A 21,648-nucleotide genomic window follows, 5' to 3' on the forward strand; every position below is an offset into this window, starting at 1 on the left:
AGGGGAAAGAGAGGATGTGGCAGACCAGATGTATGACATATTCTCTCTCTCTCTCTCTCTCTCTCTCTCTCTCTCTCTCTCTCTCTCTCTCTCCTCTCTCCTCTCTTCTCTTCTCTCTTTTTTTTTTTTTTTTTTTTTCTTTTTTCTCTCTCTCTCTCTCTCTCACACACACACACACATACACTCATATTATACAAAAATCCACACACATCCAAACGATATTACTCACCAGTGCAGGATACCAGGGGTAACCCCGACACTTGGCCCACACCAGATCGAGGGGCTCCAGCGTGACCAGGTCTTCAGAGTCAATACTCGGACTTCGCCGAGCGCGACCTAAGAAGACACAAAGGGAAAACTGGAGTGAGTACACATTGGGTGCTCTCAGAAGACAAGAGAGAAAGAAAGAGAAAGAAAGAAAGAGAGAGAGATATATATATATATATAGAGAGAGAGAGGCACAGAGAGAGAGAGAAAGAGAGAGAGAGAGAGAGAGAGAGAGAGTGGAGACGATGGTGGCGACAATTTCAATGGCAATGATGGTTGGAGACGGCGTTGGTAGCATGGCGTACACGAAAAAAGACAATAATGAGTTCAATGTTTAAGACAATGCTGTCACATCATGATGATACCCATGGAGAACAGGATTTCAAGATGGAACTGTTGTAAAACAGGTCAGGTAAAGGTAAAAATTGTTACAACAGACAGCGCTTGAGCCACTCACTTAAATATAATTTTTAAAAAAATAATAATAAATAAATTAAAAATATTTTTTTTTAATCCCCCCAAAAATAATTAAAAAGCAACCACAAGAATGAAATTTCCTATCAAAATTAAGGCCGTGTAAAAGCGGGGAAGGAGATAAGAAGAGACAGCAAAATAACACTCCGTTCCTTTCCTGTTGGGTGAGAAGAGCTAACAAAAACCAGAGTAGTGGATAACAAATACCCATAATATTCAGTATTTGATAGCTTCAAAAACAAATTATGCAATCAAACAAATTGGTAGAGTCGGTGGAAAAGGGAGAATGAGAACTACGAAAGCACCAAATCATTATGAAGGAGTAGCCAGTTTGGTGAAGATAGGGGGGGGGGGGGGGGGGTAAGCGAAGCCAAGTGGTATGCCAAGCTATGCTAACATTGTAGGGGGAGTATGTTTGCTACACTACACGCCTCAGTCCGTAGCGTGGCCTTCGAGTTATGACCTGATACTGACCAAAAGATGACGTCAAAATGCCAGTCTTTTGCCACAAAAGAAAACAAATCGTGAGTTGTATTCAATAGTTCAACCAATGAAATAACTTGTTTCCATGAGCTCTACTAACGACGACTCACTAAGCGGAGCAAAAACCCAATAATGACGTCAAGCTGCCAGTCCTTTTGGATTTCAGTGTCAGGCTATAACATAACGATGGCCACGCCGTAGTCACCGTAAAATCATAGATAGCCTGACCGAAGCCATCGTAGACTTATCGCCCGACACTGACCAAAAAATTACGTCAAAAGACAAGTCTTTGACCACAAAAGTAAACTGTGAGTTGTATTCAATAGGTCAACTAATGGGAGCACTACTAACGATAACTCGCTGGGCGCTGCACAACCCTAAGAATGACGTCAAAATACAAGTGAGTTCTTGTGTTGTGTAAGGCTGTAATTAACGATGGCTGCGGCTTAACACTGACCAAAAACATGACGTCAGAAATAAAAGGTAGGGTTCATCAAAAGAAAGCAGCAGATCGTGAGTTGTATTCAATAGCTATAGATAGTATGAAGTTGACGTCACTCAGGTCTTTGTTATTGTTTTTTGCCATCCGCGTTTATGAGTAATTCTCACTAAACTGTATTAACCAGACTATAAACGTTCATAGTTTTGGGTGTTGGCGTTGGTCCGTTATACTTCCGGATAGCAATGTTATGAGCTTCTTTGCCAAGCGCATACTATCTATAGAAATGGGGTCTATTATTGATTCCTTGACCGCTACAAACGACAACTCAGTAGACGGCGCATTTGCCTATATATGACGACAACAAGTGACAGGCTATACTTATAATCTAACGAAGGCTACGCTCAGTCCCTTGGACTGAATAATAGTCATGGGGACCAACCATGAGATGTTAATGGGACCATGACAGGTATCTCAATGCTCACAGCTTATTATTAGCTGTGGGAGTCACGAATTTTATTTTATTTTCACTTCGAAAAATTTAAGCCCTTTGAAAAGTTTTCAACAGTCGTAACGTCACTTCCTTCCTAATGACGCATGGTAACTTAGTAACACTGGCTCTAAACTATCGGAACAATGGCGGACGCCCGTATGAAATATTTCTCCGGCGAGCATAAAAGCGAATCCAGAGGAAAAAAAAACCACATAAATCTGATCATGTTTTGACTTTTACACATTCTGATCACAAGGCATATGAAAAGTTCTAGCCAGCATGAAGAATAAAAAGTAATGATTTTCTTTGTTTAGAACCACGATGGCCGCCGTTGCCGGGCGGCGTGACATCAGACTATTGAATCAAATTGTCCTAACTACAACGTTCATTGTATTGATGTTAGCGTGATAGTAAAATACTCACAACATCCGCCAGTCGTATATAAGGTACCGGCATACAAAACTATGTGAAACCTTGAACGTTCATAGTCTCATTTATATCATTTATTGAGAACCAATCACCAAAATTGCTGTTTAAAAACAATTAAAAAAAAGAGCTTCGTGACGTCAATTTCGTTCCATCTATTGGACAGGAGTAAGGGACAAAATGGGACGATCTATATTTTTTTTCCATTGCAAAATGTGCACAAATTGATCTCCACAATGAAAAGTTTTCACAGTTTTCGAAATTTCCAACAGCAACATGGGCGGGCAATTTTGTTCAATTTGGCCCGTGGGTATGTTTACACAACTTTCATAAATACATTAAGAAACATCCAATCGTCGGAGAGCAACAAATCACGTGATCGACGACTGGTTTAGACGAAAACATGGATATTTATACCGCTCACAGTGGTGACAAACGCATTTCTCATATTGTCATAAGCTGACAAAAAGCTTTATTCAGCCGGATAACTTTTACTCTCTATATTTATATTATATCTAATAATCAAAATAGCTCCCAACTTGACAAAACTCTTAAACCCGAGACTGCAAAGAAGGCATAATAAATAAATGACCTTTCTTTTATTATTATTCTAGCGTGCGCCACAGGAACCAAACCACGTTACATTAGGAAACAAGGGCACTAGCCTTGGTAGCTTACGTAATAAATTGGAGACTAGGAAAAAATAATTTGTTCTCTGAAATTATCTACAGCGTCGACTTCCAGGGTCAAATAAATTTTAAATGGTTGAGAATGAAACTCGTCATGGATAAGTCCTCTAATTCGAACAATCAATGAAATAATAGAACATTGTAAGAAGTAAAGACAGAAAGAAAAAGAAAATAATAAAGAAGATAAAGAGAAGAGGGGTGGAGAGGGGAGAGAGAGAGAGAGGGGGGGGGGGGGGCGACAAAAAATGATTCTATGCTTTAAAAAATGGGAGGGTGGAAAAGATTGTGGTGATACACATCAAGGAAGTATTGAATGAATTAAAAAATTTAAAACAGAGCAAATTTGACTCATTCCAATGACGAATTCGGCATAATATTATGACAACAAAATGCTGAACAAAGCGAGCATGGCTGGTAGCAGACGACAGAATAGCAAGCAGCCAGGATTAAGAGCGTCCTCGTGACTGCCGGCCTCTAGCAAAGCACTTTTCCCCCCTCCAATTTGGTCAGAAAACTTATTAAATTCCAAATATCGGTTAGCAACAATGACCCGCTATTCAAAAAGACTCAATCTCAAACATGAGACTTCTTTCACTGATGGCCCTGAAGGTCTCAGGTTTGAAAATTTTGTCGAGTTGAGGGTTATTGTAATCAACCGACATTTGAAAGTAAAGTAATCTGCCCAAATGAAAAAGAAAACGTGTTTTGTCAATAGTAAGGCAGATAATTTTATGCCAATTTGCAAATAGAAATAATTAGACAATGCGGAGCATGTCGTGAATTGAAAAAACAAGAACAAGGATAATGTTTTAAAGAGTGGTTTGTCTTGTTTATTTATTTTGGGTTTTTTGTTTTTGTTTTTTTGTTTTTTTGCTTTTGAAGGGTTTCACGACACTTGCAACACGTTTAGATCACGTCAACGCGAGTAAAAAAAAAAAGAAATAAAATGGGATAATCGAAAAAATTATAGAATTACAATTAAAGCATCCAAGAAACAATGAAGACAACGGGGAATTGGTTCAAATAGGGAACAGACGTAGATTGCAATTGGTTTGAGATCAACTATAAGCCTCATCCAGATACAAGAACAAGATCCTACTAAGAGTAACACACTGGAATGTTTACTAGATATGTTCAAAACAAAAATATAACTATCAGTACATGCCACTTTTAAACCGCATGTTTTGAGTTGCACATTGACAATGTAAGATTAAATTGAATAGCTGAGTGGTGACCAATAGTCTCAATTCTTTTTTTTTTTCTTCAAAACGATACTGGAAAATATTGCTCAAAATTGCATTATGGGCTTAAATTACGATTCCTTCAGTTCTTACAAGCTCGCGTTTCTTACAATGCGATTTCAAACTGGGATATTTTTAATTGTGTAAAAATGTACTTCATTACGTGATTTCAAAACGCCATAACTTTTTAATTTTTTTTTTTACATTTTAAAATAATTTTTTGCCTGTCCTAACAATCTATCAACACGCTGTTTGATATATTTTTTTTAATTAGATAACTGCATAGAGCAATTTGAATTTTAGTCTGAAATGCCTATTCATGTGTGCAAGTAGGTAAGGCCAAAATAGCCTGAAATCAATTTCCAACAAAATCACAAACTCTGAAACGTATTTTCAAATAATATAACCTACTGGGTCAAAACAGAATGAAGGGTGATCTATACTAGATGCCGGAAAATAATTAAAATCCATTTTAAAAATGCCGAATCCTGGGTTTAGCCACAAAGCTTGCACCCATGCCAATCTAGATGACTTCAGATAGATGTCAAGTGTCTTCAGTAAGTAGTTTCTTTATTAAAAAAAAAAATTCAAAAACTTGAGATTTCCTCCGCATGACGACCATCTCGACTTTAAATTTTCGTCATCTGGTTCAAACTAGACTTATTGATTATTTCCTTGACACATTTTGACAACAAGAATCAAGAGGGTATGGCTCATTCTAACTCTTAACACCAGAGAAACGAATAATATGTAGGATTTGTAATTCTAGTACCGCCCTAACTCTAGCAAAAAAAAAAAAATTGTTGTTTTTTTGTTTGTTTTTTAATTTTATGGTGGTCAAAAAAAAATTAAATTACCCTCGATTACCCTCCACTGACTTGCAAATAAGTCTCAAGGATGAGATTTCAAAGAAGATTCTCAAGTGTTTGAGACTAAAAAAAAAAAAAATAGTTGAGCGTTTAAATTCTGCAATATCCACTATAAACACGCTCAAAGCCATTTACAATGGGTCGCTAGCCAACAACACTTAACGTGACGCTTATTAGGCAATATTACAATTTTTTAAAATTTTCCAACAGAGACAGCACTGTTACAGTACATACAGTCGGGTACTCATTTTACACCCTTAGTATGGCGAGAAACGGGACTCAATTATGCGCAACTCAGAGCAGGACTCGAACCCTAGACCTACCAATCCGAATGAGAAAGTCATACTAACAAGACCAAACAAGGCTGCTGCAATTTGACAAGCTGGAGGCCATTTAAAATACCGATGGATTTTGAATTTGAACGGAAAATCTTCTGACCAAAAAAAAAATATTTTTTTAATGAAGTGTTTTGTCAGAGTTTGACAAGAGAGTAAGAGGAGTCGTGCAATAGAGGAAAGTAGCAAAGAAGCATCAGTATCAAAATGCATTGAGCGGAATGTGAGATGCGAGCGCATTATCAAGAGAGGCATGCAAGATCATTAGATATGTATGACATTGTCATTATCATTATACGATGAATGGGTAAAATTTATCCCAAAAAAATTCTATCATTACATCTTTGCATCACACGGTGACCTTCTGATCTTAGGTGAGAGAAAAAAAAAATGACTTTATGTCGAACTTGATACTAGAACAAAATATGCCTGAGCTCAAAATATTTTAAACAAAAGAATAGAGTTGTTTGGTTTTTTTTTCCATTTGTTTAGTATTTTTTCTCTCCTTTTAGAGGAGAAAGGGTGGGGGGGGGGGTGATGCTGATGACAAAGCAATGGTCTTGTATGTACTCAATTTCTAAATTTAGACACCATGTAGCACTTTACATAACATCACGTTTCTACTTATTTTTTATTTTTCTTTATTAACTCTTTCAAAAATGTTTCTTCCCCGAGCCCGATATGATAAGATTAGATTCTTATTATCGGGGGATACTCTAACTCTAACTGTTGTGTCCACCTCGTCCACGATTGACAAAGAAAAAAAACTGTAAAAGATCTCGTCAAGCATTCAACTTGTCTATGACGACACCATAATTTAAAAAAGATATTAAATTCCATGATCATTTGCCGCTTTGATCTTACCTATATCAAAGTCCATATATAGTGAAGTTTTTGGGGTTTGTTTAAAGAGAGAAAAAAGAGAAGCATTTCAATTATAGCCAAAAAGCATTTCTGTATTTAAAAGGAAAAAAAAAGGAATTGTGATAAGAAGAATCCTGATGATGAAATGGCAGTCACATACTATCTTGACTCAGAATTTTTAAAAATCAATTTCCTCAGTCAAATGTATGATTTTATGATGACAATGATGATTGTGATGATGATAAATCTAGAGTTTAAACCAATTTTTTTTTTTAATCCAGGAATTTAATCATCAAGAAAGGAGATACAGTTAGAGTTTAATGCAAGGATTTAAAAAAAAAAAAAAAAAAAGTGGATAGCAAAAGCAAACACGAAATATATGAATTGGCGAATTGGAACAAAAAGCAAAATTTTTAAAAATAAAAAGATGAATGGGCTAATAATCAGACCTGCCAACATCAATTTTTCAGAGAGCATTATTGTGCTTCAAAAAAAATTATTTTGATTCAGCATTTGAAAGCACTTTAGAGAAGAAGAAGAAAAATCGAATGTAGCAAAAAAATAGGGACAGGTTGATGTGCTGAAAATAGCAATGATTGCAACACCTTTAAAAATTTTAACCAAAAGGAGGACGAAATTCAAGTAAGTTCAATTTTAAAGGATTGGAAACTGAAAAAAATATCAACCAAATACATTTGTTCCATTTCTTCTTCAAGTTACAAAGTTATTGAAGTTGGCAGGAATATGATATGATTTCGTGATTTTCTGTCTACCTGAAGAAATGGGCGATGTAGCAGGTGACAACTCGGTGCTCTCTGCCAGATCGGAACCCTCTGGACCCTCCCGTAGGCAGGTGCTGTTACGGCGAGTTCTCTCCTTCTCTGCAGCAGCTGAAGATCCATGGTAAATAAATAAAGTGGTTTGTGTTTGTTTGTTGTTGATTTTTTTTTTTTTTTGGTCATTTTTTGTTGTTGTTCACAATAATTCCCGTAGATGGATGTATCCAAAGTATTGGCGGAGTGTGATGTTATAGGTAGATGATGATGATGATGACAAGAGCAATAATTGTTGACATCAAACCCAAGCATGAATGATCAAGAACATAAATCCAGATTTGGTAAAGCCGTTGATGATGGGTGTGGATATTGTTTAGAAGATCCACAGTTAAGGCGGACACATCCAATCATTGAGCGAGCGGACCAATTCCATTGATGACGTACGTCCATTAGGGTAGAGGGGATTTGGGTCGTTTGTGGGGGGAAGGTAGGTGGTGGCGGCGGTGGTGGAGGGCGATGGCAGTGGAAGTGGTGGTGGTGTAATGGCAGAAAGCAAATGTGGCAAGCAGTTTGATAATGATGAATAATAATAATATAATAAAACATATATAATATATGATAATAATAATAATAATAATAATAATAATAATAATAATAATAATAATAATAATAATAATAATATATAATAATATAATAATAATAATAATAATATAAATAATAATGATGATAATAGCGGATTACCAAGATGATATGATAAATAATATGGCATAGAGGAGAAATGAAAATAATGTGAGCAATCAATGATGGAATCTATTTAATTAATAAAAACAGTCATAAATTAATCTAGTTAAAAATTAATTCATGTCAAGGTTGATCAATATGGATAGCTCATTATCATATTATGATGCTACATGGCTACATGGCAAGCAAAATTAACTCATGGTTGATACAGACACAAAAAGCCAGCAATTCCAAGATACATGAGACATGATTGAAATCAAATTAGAACCTGTAATGACAAGACACTAGTACAAGCCCTAAGAAACATAAAAGTAAAAGCTTGTTTAACTACGAGTAGCACAGAACAAGTGTTGACAAGAATAAAACAGAAATGGTCAGGAGATAACATAAAAGGAAAGATCCACCAAGTTATCAAAAATAAAATCCTTTTTTTTTTTTAAACCGGAAGATTCGTTTTGCTTTAACTATTTAGATAGTTGTATTTATTATTATCACAAAGGACAGCCACAAACAATAATGACTTAAGGCTATGATAAAACAAAACCAATGAAAATAAAGAATCAACAATCAATATGATATGATAAATCAGAAGGTTGTAACATCAACCTAACAATTACTACTACTATTCAATGAACTCAAAATGTATATTGAACAGAAAAACAGAGGATACATTCAAAATAAACTAATGAGAGGGAATATAATTCAGGTCAAGACATAAAAAAAATATAAAAAATTAAAAGTTTAAACAATAATAATAATAATAATAATAATAATAATAATAATAATAATAAAAAGTGAAAGATTCCCTCATTCACAGCGTTTATCATCATGATTATTTACTTTTTTATTTTTTAAACTTTTTTTTTCAGAAGCAGACCTGACACATACAAAAAGCAACTCAAACAAAAATGTGTAAATTTATGGAGAATAAATAATAAATCAGAAAAAAAAAAAAAAGAAAGAAAGAAAATCTGAATCAACTCTGAAAGATATGATCAACACCCTTATTTCAATGGTTTATCTCTATATCCAAAAGTGCCTTAGAAATGATAAGGTAAGGAAAATACATACAAGCCCATTTTTGAGTGTGAAATAAAAAAAAATGTGACGAGTCCCTCAATGATGTTGTGTCAGATTGAGCAAGACTCTTTTAAAGTTTAACTTTATGTCTGAATTATAAACTTGAGGAATATTAAAATACTTTCATTAGAAAGAATTGGCACAGCTCGAAAACTAAAACTAAAATTTAATAAAATTTATATATTCCACTTTCCTTTTATACCTATAATACTAATACAGGGTGTCCAGGGAAATCCAACCTTAAAATTTCCTACCTAGAAGTGAAATTTCCTACCAAGTATTTTATCAATTCTTGCCATACCCAGTGTTCTATACGCTTATAAAGACAATCCTACTTAAAATAGGTTTTACCACCTCGATACAATCCATATTTTAGAGTAAGAGCAGAGGTGAAAATGACTGGTCACAAAAAGGAGGAAATTTCTCAGCGCACAGATCATGACTCATCCATGCGACTATAATCTATAAATTTTTTGACAACATTCGGAGAAATTTCAAAAGTTTAAAAACTGAAAGCAACATATAAAATCTTATCTACTTAGAGAATGGTACCATGTGATTATATTTATACAATGTTAAGAGCCACCACCCACCCCCATTTTCACTTTTTAAAAATACTCTTATGAATTGTTGGTAGGGATGATGATGTGATGGTAGTTGTAGTAGTGAAGTGGTGGTGGTGGTAGGAATGATGATGGTATAGTGGTTGTAGTAATAGTGGTAGTGATAGGGATAGTGATGTGGTGGTTGTTCTAGCAGTGGTGGCATTGGTGGTAGGCATGGTGATGTGGTGGTGGTTGGAGTAGTTGTGGTGGTGGGTATGATGACGTGGTAGTTGTAGTGATGGTATGGGATGTGGTAGTGGTGGTGATGGGGATGATGATGTGGTGGTGGTTGCATTTGTGAGTGGTGGTGCCAAGGATGATGATGTGGTGGCAGTTGTAGTAGTAAAATAATAAAATTTTGTGCACAGCAGTTGTCCTTCATTCATTTTTGATATCTCATTTTAAGCAAGAAATTCCTCGTTTTTCTCATTTTACAGGAAATTTCACCCTCAATCTCATTATTTCCAACATTTCCGACCAAGTATGAAATTTCCGACCAATTTCCAACTTTCCAACTTCCCTGGACACCCTGTAATAGCACATTAACGCTGGGGAGAGGATATAAACCATATCACAGTAAACCAAGATTTGTCTTAATTTGCCAGCAAGAATTGGGTCTATTTCTGCCAATTTTCAAACAGACATTTGCGCCTAGAATATCTGCACTCATCAAACCATAGGCAGCATAATCATTGCCGATGGTGACAAATATGAAAAAGGAGGGAAATTTTTCAAATGATTGCCTTTAATCCCCATTTTTACTGTACCAACCCGCACTTTAAAGAGTAATTGAGATGATAAAACTATCATTGTTACTCTAGCCAACTTCCGGAGAGTCCACCTATTTGAAACACTACATATCGAGTCTCTCACTGCTAGTGCACTTGATTTTGAGAGAAAAAAGTAGTTTTTAAAAAGGTAGAAACTAATTCCTCCCCTGACTCCAAAATCGTGGACCCTAGGAAAACCATCGGCACTGCATAATAACAGCAATGGGTATGAATCGCCTGATGGCAAAAGCAAGACTAAACAAGGTTTCATCGGCAATAGTTTGAGCAAAATTGAATGTTAAAATGACTGGAAATCTTAATACAGCCGTGGGTGTCTTGATGTCTGCTATTTCAGTGAATTGGAAGAAATTTTTTAAAAAATCAAAAGTAATTACTGCAGAAAAATTAATCAGTTATTTCCTGTCATGAGAAAGAGTGTATATACAATTTAAATTTGGATAAATCTACTGGAATTTGGTAACAATAACAAACTGCCTGTTGTATCCCCTTATGTATATTATAAATGAAATCAATTTAAGACAGCTGGCACGACTGTAGAATGAAATTTGAAAAGCGTTCCTGTGATAATCCCAAAAAAATTTTTTTCAATGAGCGAAATATCCACTAAATGTTCTCAAAGCACTTTACAAGGGGTCCCCAGCCAAAAGCAACACTTAACATGTATAACGAGACACGACGCCTATTAGGCATTATTACAATCTTTCGGACAGACAACGCTGTTAATGGCCAGGTACTCATTTTACACCAGAGTACAATGAAAAAATGTGAGTAAAGAGTCTTTTCCAAGAACTCAACTATGCGCCGAGCGAGGCTCGAACCCAGGACCTTCCGATCCGAATGCGAGTGACATACCACTAGACCACATAGCCGCACTTATTTAAGAAAAGAAGGTATCAGGTTTGATCCTAGTAAACACTTCTTTTAATTCTGTAGTATTTTTGGGTTTCTTTTACTTTACTTTCCCTTTATATGGCAATATCTCTACTAATCATTTCTTGTGCGAGTATGAGAACCCTATTTTTTCAACATTATGAAATCATAAATTCATTTGCTTGTTACTTGTTCATTATAATAGGGCCTATCCATATGAATGAATTTAATTTTTCGATTAAGAATAGCCTAAAGCCTAAGTCTGTAGATAATATTGAAAGATATCGCCCCTAAGTTAAACAATATTATGTGTGTCACAACTATAGGTATTAAACATGCAACATTAAAATAATATTGACCAAAAAAAAAAAAATAATAATAATAACAAATAAATAAATAACCATGATGATTGAACATAATAAAATTCAAAGATACAAACAGCTTTGCTTGATCATTATCAGCGTGAAGTGAATACGAAATAAAGCAAAGAAAAGGACAGAAAGATAAGAAACTTAGAAGAGTAGCAGATAAAAAGAAATCAATAAGGAGAGGAAACTAAACTCTTCAAAGAGACTATAATTAGAAAAGACACCTCATTCTCACCTTTCAGACAATAAATAAGCTTTTTCCCTTTCTTTATGTCTTTTACATTTTTTTTTTTTGGTGGAAAATAAAATATATTCATGCAACATAAAAGCAACCCTTCCAGAGGGCAAAAGCAACCAGCAAAAGTAGTTTTTAAAAAACTAAAGGGGAAATAGAAGACAAATGACGTAATTAATATATCTTGCATTGAGGGCCTTTAGATAAAGGTAAAACAGCGCAAAAGCAATAAATAGCTTAACATAATCATAGCAATGTTTCAACATAACAGAAACAAAAAGAGATTATAGTTCAACATCATGAGAGCCCAATGAGTAGCGAGACAGAATTTTTGCTGACAAAATCCCACTTTCTTACTCACCTCCTGGACTTAGCTGCTCACTGGAACTTTCTGATATGTCCTCAGACATAGATTCTTCATCCCCACTGGTCAATTCATCCGATGACTCTGATTCAGAGCTGCTGCGTATATGTCCTTTCACTCTGTAGGCTTTAAAACTATCCGTGGAAATGTCAGGACCACCAACACTGGAGGAAGTGGCGGGAGGAAGTTCATTTGTTGCGGACGTCGTTGTGATATTGGCCTTTTTGGATGCTGGAGCACCATCCGTATTATTAGCAGCAGTATCAGAGCTAGTGGGCGCGGTACTGCTTTGTTGCTGGCTAGTGCTACTAATACTACCAGCAGTACTGGCCGATCTCTTACGTCCCGTGGGGCTGATGGGTCCTGCTGCTCTGTTTCGGGGACTGACCGGTACATCAGCTGTTGATGTAGCTCCAGATCCAGTTTCTGAAGACTCTGATACTACAGGATCTGGAACTTTGACGGACAGCTGTTCCTGCTGGTCTATCTGCTCCAGTTGCTGTCTAGTTTTGGCCCCACCACGTGGAGTAGGTTTTTTCGGTGTTGTAGTAGTAGTAGTTGTTGTTGTTGTTGTTGTAGATGTCGATGATACATTGGATGAAGTGTTTGTCGGTGTGGCAGACGAGGTTGGAGGGGTGCTGGGGACAGGGGTACTTGTTCTGGCCTTTTTACTATTAAACAAAACAGCTGTCCTACGATTGACACCTGCAGGCGATGGTGTGTGACCACTGTTGGTACTGCCCCTACCAGTACTTTCTTTAGAGTCAGACCGACTTGGTACAGGAGAGCTGGGGCTGGATTTTTCTTGGTCTTTTGAAGCTTTATTGGCTGAAAATAATAAATGTTTTTAAATAGATAAAAAGATAAATAAATGAAAACAAGCAACTGAATCCCAAGTTTCAATTAATTTCTTTGAAGGACAGTAGTACAGGAGGAGACCTGAGGATGGGTAACAAGAAGAGATCAAAATAGTCAAAGGGAAGAATCGGAAGCCCTTGTCATACATCCAGAGCTGCCCAGTGAAAATCCATGAAAAGGCAATTTGGATAAACATTCCATCCTACCAAGTCTCTGTTACTATAATATTATATCTGTAAACACACCCCTGCCAAATTACTTACTGGCCCTTCAAGAATTAAGGATAGAAAACAGAATTTTGTTTTCTGTTAATGGAACAATGTGTAAGTAATTTTGAAATGATCACTATCAAACAATAAGATGACAGCAGAAATATCATGGCAAAATAGTGTCTCACTTTATTTTTGTCTTTGCTTTTGCCATCTTCAACTTTATAGTTTAATTTCGGATTTCAGAATTTGGTCTCAAAGAAAAAAGAAATCCAATGAAACAAAGACTGAAAAGACAGCAACTCACCCGAACCAACAGGACTCTCCGATTTGTCTGCATGCGAAATCGATGATCTACTTCCTCTACCCCCTCTTCCCCTACCTCTACCCCGACCCCCTCGTATTGATGACCGCCTTCTCTGACCAGAGACAGGTGTGGGAGAAGGGGAACTGGGTGGGGTTGTATTCTGAGGCTTGCTGGCACTGCCATTTCCACGAGGAGATGATTTATTATTACTGGTTGGAGTTGTTGGAGGTGCAGGAGCTGGAGACAACTGGGGCGGTGAGGGGTCATCATCCATATCCTCATCAGACACAGCTGGACATGGAAAATAATATCAAAATCAGACTTCAATTAGTTCACTTGACCAACATGATACAAAAAATCCTTTTAAAAATTTTCTTCTTTTGAAAAACCGAATTTGAAACCAAAAAAAAAAAATCTGAATATACCCAATGACCAGGATTTTAACTCTTGATTTTTAAAAGTCATCAATGAAAAGTAGTTAGAATCCTTACACTTAAACATATATCCATTTCTGAGAAGAAGAAATAAAAATTTATCCCTTATTCTCCAAATGCTTCATTCATTGAAAATCCAAATGTAGATGAAAAAAATCCATCTTTGGTCGTCAAGTTTGACCCCTGAAAAATCTATAAATACCAATTCAAACTGTTTAAGTGGTAGGTCTGCTTGACCAGATTAACAACTTTTCAATAGAAGTAATTGACAAAAGCAATCTTCTTGATTGTGAAAATTTCCCTGTTAGAAGACAAACACCAAACTACAATAAATATCGGTCTCTCTGGCAATACAGCAACGAATGTGGGCGGTTAAGTATATTAGACCTTCTGAGCACAGAGACTTGCAACAGGCCCGTGTCCTGACAGGTATCAAACGACTGCTAATGCCCAATTCACAATAACGAATCCAGAAAAAAAAAAATTGTGCTCCACGAGTCTCAAGACTCTAAAAGACAATCTCACCTTCTTTAAGTTTCTCCTCCTCTTTCTCAGAGAGATCTGGCTTCTCATCTTCATCATCCTCTTCCTCCTCCTTGACTGGTTTTTCTTCAACTTTTGCTTTTTTCCTCCCTTTAGCGGGACTTGCTTTAGCTTTAACAGGTTTCCCAGGTTTTCCAGCTTTCCCTTTCACAACTGTCTTCTTCTTATCCAGGGCAAGCTTGCGACGAACAACAGCAATTTCACTCCGCATCTTTTTCAAAAATTTCACTTTTTTGGCTGTGAAAACAGGGGGGGGGGGGGGGGAAAGTTAAAAAATTAGATCGAATATCTTTAAAATGAAATATGTAACAATTGCATTTTTATTATGCACTTCCATCTTTTCAATATGTTAAAAATGGCAGATCCGCTAATATTTTCCAATTGAAATCAGGGACAGCAGAATCGCAACCCTAATTACTCCTCAATGGTGACGAAACGATACAAGTTAGTAAATAATAGAACTAAATTTAATTGTAATATAAAATCACATCTTTTTTTTTTAATGTAATCTAGTTACGCTGGCTATGTTCAGGATTTCTGTTCAAATGTCAAGACATCTTAAACTGGAGATGGAAAGACATTATTATATTTCCTGCTTTTAATTAGAGCTTTAAAAATAATTTGCTTACCGCCTTTCATCGTCTTAGTCGCATTTTCCATCTTGTTCAAGAGATCCTTAAGTTGTTCCTCATAGGTTGATTTCATACCCTGCTTCTTGGCCTTCTTTTCTTCAGCTGGATTAACATGAAAGCCAACATAATCAAAATTAGAATACGGAATTCAGACCTTAATAAATTCATTCAAATTAAAATTAATTTATAAGTTGATCCCTTATATTTTATAATTTTTTTTTTTAATTAAGGAACGTTGCAACTATTGTTATTGACAAGCAACATAAGCAAATCCTAAATCCAAATGCAAAGAAAGTGAAAGGAAGGAGTTAATTTTTTTCAATGATTGACAGAGCACAGATGTTTAAAATATAAAACATCAAAAAATTTTAAAAAATAATATTCAAACCATACAAAAATTCTATGCACAGGATGATGGCGTAATAATAATATTTAGGAACAGATATTTACCTTCTTCAGATTTTTCAGCCTTAATGACATCAGGATCACCATGAAGTCCTGTCTTAGGGTCATAACCGATCTTCTCCACAATCTTCTTGGCATCCTTTATAATATCCAAACCCTAAATAGTGTAGATTAAAAAAAAAAGAAAGTTGATGACCAAGGGTGAATGTAAGAGAATAATTTAGAACCTTCGAGAACATTCTGGGGTAGCATTAAAAATAACAAATACATGCAAAGATACTGTACAGAAATATTGCATTTTTCTGCTGACATCAAGGAACAAGGAACCAAAAGACCATTTCATATATGACATGTTGTTATTATGTTATATGGCCCTTTAAAAGCTGTTTTGGGTTTTTTTTTGGTACCAGCCATTATTACAGTTTATCACTGTCTATCATCATCATCATTGCCTTTTTCACCCTGGGTCAGGGTATAGGCCACAGACAAACAGTTTCCATCCTTCTCTATCCTGAGCCAACTTTTTTATCTCATTCCAGGTCTTACCACTTCTCTTTGAAGCTGCTTGTTTGGCGAAGACGTCATCGGGTCAGCAGAGTCCTTTCGGCTTTGTCTGTTGTCCTAAAAAAAGGATTTGGTTTGTCTGTCTGTGTTTCTGTAACGGTTTGAGTTTAACGGAAAGGGGTGTTAACCCTTTGCCAACCCCCAACCTGGAGGACCAGGTGACTCAAAGATGGGGGAATCACACACCATTAGTCGCCTTTTACGACACGCTGGCTTGGCGTTGGGCTATTCTTGGCCCTCTCAGTTGAGGGACCCCGGACACCACACGGGGTTTATCACTGTCTATAGCTCTTTTAATTTACATCTGAGTTATGTAAATGTTGTGCCCTACCCAGCAATTTGGTCCAAAAGTTCTACCACTGTCACCTATCAGTTCAGTGACAAAGTTCAGGAATTGTTCGTTTTCTTTTTTGGTTGTAATTTTGAACATATAGAATATAATAGAACTATGTTCCAAAAATTCAAGATTTATCGCAACTCATCCATACAACAATCTTTTTAAAAAACAAATTCAACTTAAAAGAGTCTCGTCAGTGTAAAATGCAGCATGTACAATTGATCATAGGACAAATTATAAATATACCTCTTCTTTGAGCAACACAGCTTCTTTGTAAAACACAGTGTCCTTGGCATTGTATGCACAGCAGTTATGAATGATGAGTTTGAAATCTGATTCAAATGCCTCGATGGTCTTATATCGATGAGTATCAATTTTCTGTCTCATTACAGAGAAGCACATGGGATGCTTGATAACGTCTTTGTAGTCAGGTGCCTGATATGAACCAAAGAAGATTAAGTTGTCACTATTTCTTTTAAAATCAGATTTTTAAAAAATACATAGTAAGGTAATTACATAGATTTGAATATCACTTTGTTTGTCAGATACACTATGCCATGCCATTGTTTCATTCATGTCCTATTTCCTATTTGAATAATGAAGATAAAATGCCCAACAAAGATAAATAACAGTAGTAGTAAGAAGAAGAAGAAGAAGAAGAAGAAGAAGAAGAAGAAGAAGAAGAAGAAGAAGAAGAAGAAGAAGAAGAAGAAGAAGAAGAAGAAGAAGAAGATGATGATGATGATGATGATGATGACGACGACTATGATAATAATAATAATAATAATAATAATAATAATAATAATAATAATAATAATAATAATAATAATAATAATAATAATAATAATAGAGAACTAAGCTGTGTTTTATGGTAGAAATAATAAGTATTCGCCTTAGACAGGTAAAAAGTAAAAATATAGAGGGCATCCATTTAGCCATATAGGAACAGCGATCAACTCTAGCTTTATGGGTCATGGCATAAATTGCTTTTTGGTGAGAGATAAGAATAAGTTCCCCTCTGGGACAAAAATATAAAAATTCAAAAAGAAAGAAAGAAAAAAAAAAAACATGAGGAAAAAAACAAACAAACTACAAAACAAGGTAAATGTCAATGGCACTTCAGTTTCATACCTCTTCCTCTGACACAGGATGAGCAAATATTTCTTCTGTGTCTTTTTCCTGCAGATGACTCAATGTAGATCTTAAAAGCGTGATAAAAGGCTGGAGCTTGTACTCGAGGGACATCTCATACACTCTTATCTAGGAAAAGCAAGTTTAAAATCAAGAATTGAAAGAATGAATATAGATTTATTCAACTGGCGCTGATATGACCTAAATGTGTTGCAAGTGCCGTAAAACCCTTAAAAAACAAGATTTATTCGAAAAAAATACAAATGGAAGGGGGGGGGGGGATGAAATTATCTTAATTGATATCACAGACATTTACATTTTAAAAAAAAAGAGACTGACAATGCTGTCTGGTTTTATAATAGCAGATCCCATTATTGGGTATGAAATTAGTACCACTGCTTTAAGTGTAGCAGTTGTCTGGGGTAAGAGTTGTAAAATATAAAATTGCAATATGCAATTGCATTTAAAGCGCTGTACTAAATGTACCTCATCATTATTATTATGATTATATTTAATTTGTTGCCTTTGTGTATTTGGTTACACAGACTGAACAAAGGAAATAAACATTGGAAAACAAAACAAGAAGGCATGTTAACACTGACTTCTTCAACCAATATCTACAACCTTGCTTGTTCCTAAAAATTACGTTGAAAAAGGTGGCAGTGGAATAAATAATAAAAGTGAACAGAAGGATGTTTTAAAAAAGTGTTGTGTTTAAAAAAAAAAAAACCTTTAATAAAACCATTGGCGCAACTCACTTCATCTCAATGTTTATGTTCCTTGGTGTTGTCTTAGATATTATGTCTTAAAGAAGGCTAACAATTTACAATGGCTAAAACTCTTGAGCTAGACAAATTACAATGAGACGAACTCTCAACTCATGATATATCAAGAAGAAAAAATATTGAGACGAACTCTCAACTCACGATATATCAAGAAGAAAAAATCTTGATTTGGTATAATTTCTGTACTGCTTAAACATCAAATCTGCATATCTCAAAAGACTCATAAACATCAATCTTCCTTAAATAATTCAAGAATAAAATGAATCATCCAACCACAAAATTGGCAATTGTAGAAAGCACTTACCAGTTCTCTCTTTAGTTTCTCTCTTTTGCGTATCAACTCTACCAATAACCTAGCTTTCTCCAGATCTTGGCGTAACCTTTGCCAGTATTTCAGCTTCTCTCGAATTTCTTGAGTTTGTTTGTCATTCCGTAACTGATATGGAGAAGGGAAAGAAGAAAATGAAAAATTAGAATTTTAAACTTTAACTCAAGATGGGTGCATAAAGGAATAAAAAAGATATCCTTTTATTTTCAATGTACAGTTATCAAAATGAAGTGACAGGAATTTATCCTGGTTTCTGTAGTAAAAAATAAATAAATAAATAATTAAAAGAGATAAATAATTGTTTTCAGAAGCTGCATGCAGGTCTATCAAACAAATCTGACATATTGTCAAGGGAAATCTACAAATCGACTTACTGCCCCCATCACTCTCAGCTTATCTAGAAAGAAATTATCAATTAAAACAATAGTTTTTGATACGTAATAGTTGCAATAATGGCTTGAAGCTGAAATGATAGGAAATTTTCACCACAATGAATCTGATGTATAAAACATCAAAACATCAGGGGTAAAATATAACAAAATGGATAAAGCATGAAATCACACGAACTTACACTATCACGACTCCTGCTCATATGATTCGACTGCAATCTTCTAAGCAAGGGAACACCAAATCTTGACTGCCGCTTCAAGGTCCAATAACTCATTAATGCCCGCATAAATTCATCCTTCCTTGGTATAGTAATCATTGCAGAAATTTTAGTGACTCTGTAAAAGAAAAAAATTGATTAAAAAAATATTTTCACCTCACAGATTTACATCACTCATCACAGTAACTGTAACAGTTCCCATGGTGAATACAGTTTGATTACAGTTATAACCAAATAAAATCTGGGATGAGAAATAATTTGCAAGGAAATTCAAACTTCTTAATAAAAGATTGAATTGTAACGTGTATTTATTAAACAGATCTACCTACTTCTTGGAAAAATTATCATTAAACTACAAAAATTGGAGGCTGCAAAGTGCTGTCTTTAACTACAAATCAAATAAATAAAGCACCTTTGAGTCAATAAACCACGTTGAAAAGGAAAGTTTGGTGTCTGAGCACTTGTGTTTTAAATTAAAACATTTTGATGAAAAAATTCATTATATAGCGACTTGTAACTTGTATCATTTGCTGAAAATTATGAATATTTTTTACTTCAAGTAAATAGGTCTGCTTAAATAACTGATAATGACTTTATATATTACTGAAAAAGCAAGATGAGAGAATATCACCCAGTGCAATGCCACCCTCATTCTGGAAAATATTATCCCATTTATAATGCAAAGTTGCTAACATTTCAAAATCAAAACCAACCAATTGTCTAGTTTGCTACTTTTAAAAACTGTGATTATTACTGATTACTTTCAATATGTAAACATAACAAAAAGGAAAAGAAAAAAAAAAGAAAACAGGGTTTGACAACAGATTCTGATAAGATATAACAGTGAAATTTGATGCGTTAACACTAACCTTTGTTCAGGTATAATTGGAATAGAAACATTTGGGATGGCATTTCTTTTCTGAGCAAGTATCTTTCTTGCCTTCCTCATCTTCAGTCTAGCTTGTTCCCTGGCCTCTTCTTTCGACCCAGATGTCTTTTTGCCATCTTCATCGGGGAACATAGAATTATCCGCACTTGGTTCTGCATGAACATCACAGAATGCTGTTTTTCTTACGCCCATGGATATACCATTGGGCCCTGGTTCCTTCACAGCCTCAATACGCATAAATAATCCGGCCTGCTGGGCACAGGTCACGTGAAAGGCAGTGTAACAGTTTGTTTTATGACACTGAATGCAAGCACCAGCACCTCTTTGTTTGCAGATGTAACACGTTAACTTTCTCCTGGCTGGAGGAATCCTCTGCAGACAGTCAATGGGCTCTAGAAAAACAGTATTGGCAAAACCGACCTCTGGAATCCACAATGCACACACAACATGGGCCCAACGACCATCGTCTGTTTGTTTGAAAGCACCACCCTTATTGGGACACAAACAACAGTCAACAGCTCGAGAAGGAGATTGGAGACAACGGCGACACAGCCACTGACCCTCCGGTATATAAGGTACCCCGTAGCACTCCTGATGAACAGCTAGGTTGCACATGTCACAGAAAAGAATCATATTGCTGTTCTGACATTCCCCATCCATACAAATGCTACAGACAGCATCATCATCCATGGAATGTCCTTGATCTTTGGTCATGTTCTGACCCTGAAAGAATGCCTCTTTTTCAAAGCGGTCTAAGATGATTTCAAAAGTGTCTTGTGCAACAGCAGCAACCCCTTCACTTGTGCGTCGATCATTAACCAGCTCTAGCCAAGAATGATCCTACATAAAAAAGGGGAAAAAAATTGTTTGAATCTTTTTGAAAATTCAAGATAATTATTTCATGATCATACTATAGACATGAATTTTCTATTATTCTCAAAATCAGAACACAACTTATCTTTTCTAAAATTTAATTTTATAAAAGTCCAAACAATTATGATAAGGCCTATGGTGTTTCACCCAGCCAAAAACTCCCAGCTCACTTCAATGACAACCAGAAAGTCAGGGTGAGGGGGGGAGGTCTGGACTGAATCCAGCTGATGATAAAATTTATGGATTTTCTGATAAATATGGAAATGTGCTAGGTCTCTTTATCATACCTCTCTCTACACGATCTGAAGTTGAAAAACAGTCCCAATAAAAAATTTA

At 35.6% G+C, this 21,648-nt stretch overlaps 1 protein-coding gene across 5 annotated transcripts in view; it reads right to left on the reverse strand.

Annotated features, from left to right (window-relative positions):
- LOC144975340 (peregrin-like) overlaps window positions 1-21,648 on the reverse strand; it is a 31,381-nt gene that overhangs the window by 7,081 nt on the left and 2,652 nt on the right. For 2 of the 5 annotated variants that reach the window (XM_078919324.1, XM_078919326.1), the window contains exons 3-14: window positions 20,420-21,279; window positions 19,515-19,668; window positions 18,920-19,051; window positions 17,831-17,959; window positions 16,946-17,134; window positions 15,844-15,955; window positions 15,391-15,495; window positions 14,744-14,998; window positions 13,785-14,075; window positions 12,408-13,238; window positions 7,354-7,470; window positions 230-336 (exon numbers count right to left, since the gene is read on the reverse strand). In XM_078919324.1, the coding sequence (XP_078775450.1) occupies window positions 230-336; window positions 7,354-7,470; window positions 12,408-13,238; window positions 13,785-14,075; window positions 14,744-14,998; window positions 15,391-15,495; window positions 15,844-15,955; window positions 16,946-17,134; window positions 17,831-17,959; window positions 18,920-19,051; window positions 19,515-19,668; window positions 20,420-21,279 (3,282 nt within the window). The remainder of the gene's footprint in view (window positions 1-229; window positions 337-7,353; window positions 7,471-12,407; window positions 13,239-13,784; window positions 14,076-14,743; window positions 14,999-15,390; window positions 15,496-15,843; window positions 15,956-16,945; window positions 17,135-17,830; window positions 17,960-18,919; window positions 19,052-19,514; window positions 19,669-20,419; window positions 21,280-21,648) is intronic. The other 3 variants (XM_078919325.1, XM_078919328.1, XM_078919327.1) reach the window with 2 other exon arrangements.

Source organism: Berghia stephanieae, chromosome 6 (assembly GCF_034508935.2).
Source record: "Berghia stephanieae isolate SIO BIC M18660-M18661 chromosome 6, UCSD_Bste_1.3, whole genome shotgun sequence".
Classification (NCBI taxonomy): domain Eukaryota; kingdom Metazoa; phylum Mollusca; class Gastropoda; order Nudibranchia; family Aeolidiidae; genus Berghia; species Berghia stephanieae.